Source organism: Tripterygium wilfordii, chromosome 5, assembly GCF_013401445.1.
Source record: "Tripterygium wilfordii isolate XIE 37 chromosome 5, ASM1340144v1, whole genome shotgun sequence".
Classification (NCBI taxonomy): Eukaryota; Viridiplantae; Streptophyta; class Magnoliopsida; order Celastrales; family Celastraceae; genus Tripterygium; species Tripterygium wilfordii.
In genome coordinates, this window is record NC_052236.1 from 8827114 (window position 1) to 8835814 (window position 8701).

Below are 8701 nucleotides of genomic sequence, written 5' to 3' on the forward strand. Positions count from 1 at the left end.
TAGAGCTAGTCAGACCCCAAAGAAGAAGAAGACGACATTATAAGGAATGCACCTAATAATGGTCAAAGGAACGTTGTTCGTAATAAAAGTTGCTCACCCGAAAAGGAAGTAATGCTCAGAACAGCAGATAAAATTTGCTCGGAAAAGAGTGAAATGAAAGGTAAGAAACTAATTTATACATCTCATGCTTATCTTATTTATGACCAACACAAAATTTTATTGCATCCATAATCAAACACAGTAAATTAATTAAATTAGTCACAATCATATAGGCGAACATGTGGTCCAGTAGTCACCGGTTGAAACCCCGAAAATAGCCCCTTCTTATATTATACGGGGGAAGACTGCTTACCCTCCACTGCGAAGAGTTCCTATATTATACGGGGAACACTACATACCCTCCACTACGAAGAGTCTTATGCATGGAGTTGTTTATGACGAACGGATCTTCCGTGCAGGATTTATCATGTATAAAAGCATCCAAAAAGCAGGGGGAGGTGATTAAAATTGACAAGTGTGACACACAGATACGCCAAGCAAGAGAAGAATTCTACTTCTTTCTTTGTTAATATTAAAATTGTGAACAGAACAAAACATCTACATCATATGAATCATGATTTGAGAACTTGGGGATGTTAGGATCCCAATAACATGATTTCTTCTCACACTTTGTCATGATACTGATTACAACATATGTCCAATTCTAAGCAGTCACTGATGCCTGCACTGCAACATTGCCTGAGTACCCAACTTCTGATTTTATCTCAGCCTCCCAAAGCTCTGGTAATGCTTCCTTGATGTTGTGGATGCTCTCTAGTGCATAATCTGCGCCTTTGACCCTTTGAGATTTGCCAACCTAGATTCAGGAGAACTGTATCAGCAACTCTGATGTAAACATATTTGTTAATAAGGCAAAGAAAGAGTTTGTATTGAAGACAACAAAATTCCCAATGACTAACCAGCACAGTGTGTAGGCCTACACGCTTTCCGGCCTGGATGTTGCGGACGCTATCGTCAAAGAACAACTGAAAGGACATGAAAGATTTGGTTATAAGGCAACATAACTCACATGTCGATAAATTTTCAAAGACCTGAGTTTCAGATTAGGAACTTACAGTTCTTTGAGGATTAATGTCAGCCATCTTGAGAGCACGCTCTATGGCTGCTTCAGATGGTTTGCATATAATGGGAGTCTTTGGTAATTCAGTACTTGGGCTTGGTTCAGCAAAATGCCCTACGATGTCAAAAATTTTAGGATTTCTGTTATTAGCTGCAGAATCATCAGCTCTTGATCCCACAAACTCCATGTCATCCTCATCATCAGAAACAGTGCACTTGTGTGTAGGATTTAGGGTCTCAAAGCAGATAATCCCTTCAAAACAGTCTTCTAACCCAAGCTTGCTAAGACATTTAAGCGCATGGGCCTTGTCTGCATTTGTAAAGATCTGATGTACATAAAACATAAAAACATATAGTGTGAGAAAATAGTACACCAACCAAAGGCTTTGGCTAATTCATCTGGTGCAGAAGGCATTTACAATTTTCCGAATAGGCAGAGTCATCAAAAGATGCCTTAAAACAGGATCTGGTTTTAAGTTCTCATAGGGTAGTCTCCCATGAACAAAACTGTGGTACTCATCATAGTCAAACCCGTAGCCAATAGCCTGCAAAGAAAAACCATCGTCCAAAAATTACAACTGTTCAAGACTTGTTCAAAATTCTATCCATTTTTTTTTTTGTAACAATCAAAAAGAAATTTGAATTTTTGATGGAAAATCAAAAAGACATTACCCTGAGACCTGCCATGGTTGTACCATAATTCTTGTAAAGAAGGTCACCCAATGCAGTGATTTTGCCCTCTGCTATGCCAAGCTTTTCAACCATGTAATCTACAAAAGGACATCAAATTAAAGTTGAACCAACAACGGAAAGGACGACAGCAATTCATTACAAGAAGTAAGGAGCAAGGGGGCTAAACCTTTAATGTTCTTGCCACATGCAGATGCAATACCAGAACTAAGTGGATAAAGGGTGTCATCAAGATCTGCAAAATTGAAAATTATGGTTATTTAATTTTTTCAGTGCAAGTTATTTCAAGCCTCTCAACAAAAATTACTGACTAGAAAACACTTACCAAACAAGAGGCAATCATATTTGGGCCTTTGTGCTTGCAGGTACCCATCTTCGTATTCCATTTTCGATAAAAAAAACCTTGAGCAGGCAACGAAATGGGTTTAACACAGCGCTAAATGACATATTATACCCACACAAACTAAAATGGAGATTCATTTTGATTCTCAAATTATAGAATTTCATGGTTTCTTAGTTACACATTAGCACCATATGAGGGGAAGATGCCTTGATGAATGGAAAAATCTGAAGTCATGAAGATAAGGCATTTTTCTAAGTGCATGAATGGCCAATTCACAACCACAACACCTAAATAAATTAAAAGAAACGTAAACATTTGACGATTATCTTCGTATTCCAATCAAAAGGAAAATGATCAAAAAGGGGCTTGATCGAGACGCACCGATAAATGAATAAGAAATAATCAAAGAAAAACCACATCCTCTCAACATTGAGGAGTAACATTTCTGAAGATTTCAACTTAAAAGATTGTAGCGATGTTGGATTTTAAGGCACAAGTACTCTTGTCTCTTGACACAATAATGCAGCAGAAATTTAAGCCTAAACAGCACATAAAAGCATCCAATCCATAATTCAAGAGCTCAAGAACAGCAGAACAAAAAAAAAAACTATTTCAATCACGAAAACTAACATGCTTCGAATTGAAGAACAATTGCAGCGACTGAAACTTGTAAATCGAACAGAAAACAAGGAAATGCGAGAGATATTTATACCTAATTACGCAAGCAAAGCAAGACCTGGAGCACAAGAGAGAGGGAAATGATCGGTATATAGAGAGAGAGGATTGAACAGAGGAGGGGCAGGAAGAAGGGAAGCAGAGGCGGGTTTAAATAAGTAAGCCCCGTTGCCTTCTTTTGAATTTTAATTATAAAATCTTTTCATACCTTTTTTTTAAATACCGCACATAAATATGTTTGCAGTTGTTTTCGAACTTTCAACAAATATCTTTAACTCAGTTGATTGTCTGTCGAGTGTTGGTCATTTGATACTAACTTGAACCACAATAATAGTTGGTAAGGGAAGATGAAGGGACGAAAAAAGGTTCTTATCCACGTTTCCATCTCTAAAGGTGTACTACCCGTAGCCCTTTCTCTGCACATTTCCAGTTTTTGCGAGGATGAGCGGGGCCGCTGTACCCCAGCCCCGTTGTAGTAGTATAATAGAACTCAAAACTAGATTTTATACAGCGGCTCCCGCTGTAATAGGACTCAAATTTTTTGCTGCTTTTGATATAAAATGAAAAACAGTATATATATTTTTTATTTTGAATTTGATTTTATTCCAAACAAAAATTTTATCTTTAGATTAGTATAACCAATCAAAATACAAATATAATTTTTAAAAATAAAAATTTCAAGCCACAATAAAGAATTTACGATGGGCTCTTTTGTAGTTTTTCTATAGCAAAGCTCTAGCACCCTTTTTTGGCATGACCTTCCTCTCCTCTCATATTCCAAAGTTTCCTTCAATTGTCAATGTCAAGTAAAATACAAAAAAAATTAATCCCCAAAAATCCCAATAAATTACTAGACGGTTCTTCATTCCATTTATTTGGTTTAATCAATAATTCTCCTATGTCGTTTTAAAATGTAATTTTTAGAGTTCAACACATTTTTTTAAAAATTTAAAAAAAAAATTGTATTTTGATCAGTATTACGAATTCAATGATATATTTTTTGTTTGAAACAAAAAACAAATTCAACATGCAAAGTGTATGATAATTATAGATCGTTGGATATAAAATAAAAGATATTTCATACACTTTTTAAGGTTATAATTGATTTTTGTTTCGAACAAAAAATATATTGTTGAGTTCATAACACCGATCAAAATACAAAGTTAGGATCTTATTTTAGGACCTCATAAGAGAATTCTTCTTGGTTTAACTTGTTTAAAATTTAAAATTTAAAAGTTAAAATTCAGAGTTAGATAATTGTTAAGTGGCATATTGTATCAAAATTCAAACAAACTAGCATGTGTTGGTGAAGGTTGTAGCAAGTGGAGTGAGTGACAGCTAGAGTGAAAACAAGTTAAACAAATTTTATATAAGATAATGTGATCTTTAGGTATGTCAATAATATCCCAATAGGGCATGCCCATCAGCCCATGTGAAGGCTGGCATTTTGGTGTTTGTGAGAGAGGCATGCCATGCTTTGTCTTTTGTGTTTACACACACAAAACCCACAACAAATCTTTTCTTAATTAGGACAAGAAACCGAATTTGGTATTCACTATTTCATAAACATCTATCTCTCGTGTGTTTTTTGTCCTTCTTTTGAAAATTAATGTTTTGTAAAAAATTGAGAGTGATGAGACAAAAGGAGGTGAGAGAGGTTTGGGGCAATCCACGTGAGGTATTGTCTACGTTTTGAGCTTAAGGTCTACACAATTCTTTCCTCCAAAATGCGCCTCAAAAGTTGGAGGGTGATGGGCACATTTCCTCAACTTGAGATACAGTCCAATTGTTAGCTCTTGGCTTGGCTTTGTCCTGTTAATGAGCACCTAAAGTGTTTGAGTTTGGGCTCACATCGTTGTTTTATACCAAATTGATGTGAGATGTCATAAAGACAAAAAAAAAAAATTAACTAGTTTATGTTCTGCTGAGTATAAGAGTGTATTTAGATTAAGAGATTTAGAGGAAGGAAATAGAAGGAAAATAAAGTTTCCATCCAATTTTGTTGTTTGGAGAGTTTAAAAAAAATGAAGGGGAGAGATTTGAAGAACATTGGGGGATGATTTCATTATATTTTTGTCAAAATACTTTCTCCCAAAATGGAATGGGGTCATTTGAAGGGAATGGATGACTAATTAAATTTATATAAGTTAAAAACTTATTTTATCCTTATACATAATAATTTTAACATAAAAATAAGTATAAATTAGTAAGTTAAACCAATTTCGTATCATTTCTTTTCTTTTTTTTATCTATCCAAATATAATCAGAAAAGGAAAAATATTCTATCCAATAACATACCTGAGTCTCCAGGGGTCCTAGAAAAATTTAAAAAAGGGGTCTTCTTAAAAAAAATATTAAATATCGTTTGTTATTTAAATGAGTGTGAGACTACTACAACACTGATAGTTTTTCAAAAATGAGGCCCTAGGCGGCCGCCCATGTTACCCACCTCAGGAATGCCCTTGATTCTACCTTATCTTCTCTTCTCTTTTCTCCTTTCTTTTTTCTTCCTTTCTCCAAATCCGTCAAACCAAACCCATTAGAAAAAGAAAAAAAGAAAGGCAAAGAATGTGGCATGGACATTGAGATTGGGGGATACACGCATAAACAGTTGTATACAAACACACAAACGCAGATACAGTGTATCATATGAGAGGCTGCTAGCGTAAAAGATTAGCAAATCTAACCCACTAAGCAATCAGAGATGATGAGGTGTCTTTGCATATATAATTGTATGCTTAATTACGTGAGTGCCTCTATACTTGAAGTGGAGACACAATTTCAAGCATCTGTTTTTTTTTTTTTCTACTTATTTTACAAAAAATTAGCATACTGGCGCAGCTCAATGCTCTCAGCTTCTCAAAACATGAATTTCACCTCAAATTTTAGTTGATTCCCCCACTCCCAACTCTTGAGTCATGAAACACTAGATGAAATTACAGAGATAACCTTCAGAACTCAGAAAAGACCCTAAATGTTCCAAGGCCAGGTGTCAGCAAGCTGGCTCACTGACTGATATATTTCAGCTTATCGACAAACCCTAAGTGAAATTACAGAAATAACCTTAGAAGTGATATAAGCCCCTAAATATTCCAAGGCCAAGTGTCAGCAAGCTAGCTCACCATGTGTCGACAAACCAGTTTGCCTCACCCGCTTTATATATGATATATAGATATATATATATATATATGGTATATAGATAGATGAGATCGTACACATATTATTGTGATTGGTGACAAGACTATGTGGTTTCCTATGTTGGGGTGGTTGTGTGGATCTATATAAAAAAACAATATAAAAACTTTGTTTTGAATAATAATTGGACTGCGCGTGTATATATATATATATATATATATAAGACCACGACAAAACACAACTCTTAGCTTTATTTTAATAATGGCCTGACCAAGAGAATAATTATTGGAGTCCAAAGATTGCGAAGTGGCAAAAGGGAAAGACAAGTATATGCAAAACAACCCTAACAGAGAAAATAACAGCATATATTGGGGTTGTAACGGTCAGATTTTTATTTTTTTTTATAAGAATTTAATCAATCGATCAATCGATTATGGATGGTTATTCGATAGATTTTGGGTTGATTCTCACTAATTTTTGTTGAAAATAACAGACCATTCGGTATATAAACGTTTGATTCAGTTATTCGGATAATTTTTTAACAATCCTGTATATGTGGAAAATGTTTATTATATAATTATACTACATGTATAGGTATATATACAAAACACTGATAAGAGGAGTGGGACTATTGAAAGCAACATTTCTCAACTATTTCTTTCAATATTCAGGACAATTGCATGGGCTGGCTGTGACTATGACCCATTTTTTGTTATTATTCATCCCTTAAAGCATTATTGACATTAGTATTAATATTAATTAGTCATAATTATTTGTTTATTTAGTTATTTATTATTATTGCTAATTCATTGTGTGATTAGGATATTTATTTACTAGAATTTCCCTTAAACACAACCAAACATATATTTAGAGAATTTTCTGTACCAATTCATCATAGATTTCAAACAATATATTTTATTACACGATCACAAACAATAATTAAGACAAGGTATTAGGTTGAATTTCTTTGTCAATTAATTTTTACCATCCTCTAATTCAACACAACTTAGTTTCACCCAAGCTTTGTCCTGGTCATGGATAGATCACCCAAATTTGGGTCCATACACAGTGATAATTTTCCTATGAAAACTCACTTTTGCTATGGCTCCGATGGATTCCCATGATTAAGGCCTGTGAGTCGTCGACTCATTCTTCAATAGGTACGCGGTCAGAGCCCCTGGCTCCTCCCATTGTTTAAGAGTTTACGATTTCATGTGCATTTCTTGGGGCTTTCGGGTATGCCACGTCGCATTCCAGATTATCCAAATGCTTATGCTGGATGGAATGCCTTTAGCAGTTTTGGCTCTTACGTACCTATAGTTGAGATTTGTCGTTTCTTTATGATTGTTTTCACTGTCTGTTCAGGGTTGAGCCCTAAGATTTGACGGTGGACATAAAAAGTCATCTACAGACGCTTTAGGCGCAATCATTCTGGATAACGCTTGTATTCTCTGTATTACCATTTCGTATTACAACAGCTGCTAGCACAGAATTAACCGATTTGTTTTTAAAGGAAATAAAAGTTGCGTTGAACAACTAATATTCAAATGGAGATAAAAAAAAATCCAATTTATAAGCATTATTTGAAAGTAGTACAAGCTCAAAAAACCTTTTAACATCATTAGTATATAAAGTGAGTTGGATAATAATGATTTGAAGAATGAATGAAATGTAGTACTTGGCTTTCTATACCATTATTACATGCTATGAGACACACAATAGTTTTGCTGGCACAATTATTTGTGCAAAATATATGCATGAGATGGATGATATGAATACAATCACCTAACTTTCCAGAAGCCATGCCTCTATGAATGAATTATTATCAACTTTTTCCCATCTACTTTCTTTCCTACCAAACAATACCAAATATCTCAGTGTTAAACACTCATTGGCTGTGAACAACTGTCAGTACTTGATTAAAATATCTACTTGCACTCAAATATGGACAAACCCCACATCATTCAGGGAGAATGTACCTTCAACTCTCCTATCCAAGACCAAGACTAAGACTAATCAGTGTTTTCAAAAGGAACCACACCCACTCATAACTCAGATCAATTACATGTATGATTGTATATCATATGCTATTTGATAATTATATGATGAATTTGCCTATGTGTTAAGTGAATGTGGAATATATGACTTAGATGATCATGAAAGTTATTTTGAATATCATTATATATATATATATTTCAATCTTTCTTAATCATGTTTTAAATGAATTAAGTGATTCCAGACTTATTCATCTTCCGGTACTAAAATCTGTTCAGAAATCAGTTTGCGCACACCTAGTTCCAAATTGTATATCTTATTCATATGAATTTCGATTGATGTGATTCTTAAACTGAGATATAGTTAAGACACTAAGGAACATTTCATATTCGGAGATCTTAAACAAATTCTGATTTCTACCTGGTCAATTATGTGTTGGAAGTTGCTGCACCTTTGCAAATCTGAAACTGTGATATGTGAGCATACCTTGTTAAATAGAGTGACCATATGTGCAAAAATCTATCTAAGAATTGGCAGGGATATATACATTACTTAAATTGATTTATAATTTATTGAATTATTTTTTATCATGATTTACGTAAGTGCATCTCAATGAAGGTAATTTGAGGTTACGTGAAAATTGGGGAATTTCACCTTCTATTTCTTTGTAGAAGGTGAAATCATTTGAACATCTTATGAACGGATTTTGAGAGTCACAGAAATCCAAGAATGGACTTAGAGTCC

At 34.3% G+C, this 8701-nt stretch overlaps 1 protein-coding gene across 2 annotated transcripts; it reads right to left on the bottom strand.

Annotated features, from left to right (window-relative positions):
- Nucleotides 1-528: 528 nt before the first annotated feature.
- On the bottom strand, nucleotides 529-2956 carry LOC119998301 (suppressor of disruption of TFIIS). 2 transcript variants are annotated; one of them, XM_038845595.1, is made up of 8 exons: nucleotides 2861-2956; nucleotides 2135-2210; nucleotides 1979-2044; nucleotides 1792-1889; nucleotides 1539-1664; nucleotides 1116-1445; nucleotides 960-1025; nucleotides 529-856 (listed from the first exon to the last, which is right to left on the bottom strand). In XM_038845595.1, exons 2-8 carry the CDS (start codon nucleotides 2193-2195, stop codon nucleotides 704-706), a joined length of 900 nt encoding a protein of 299 aa, XP_038701523.1. In that variant the 5' UTR covers nucleotides 2196-2210; nucleotides 2861-2956; the 3' UTR covers nucleotides 529-703. The 2 variants fall into 2 exon arrangements, with proteins under 2 accessions (XP_038701523.1, XP_038701524.1); XM_038845596.1 differs by having other exon boundaries at nucleotides 2135-2223; nucleotides 2863-2946.
- Between the last annotated feature and the right edge of the window lie 5745 nt (nucleotides 2957-8701).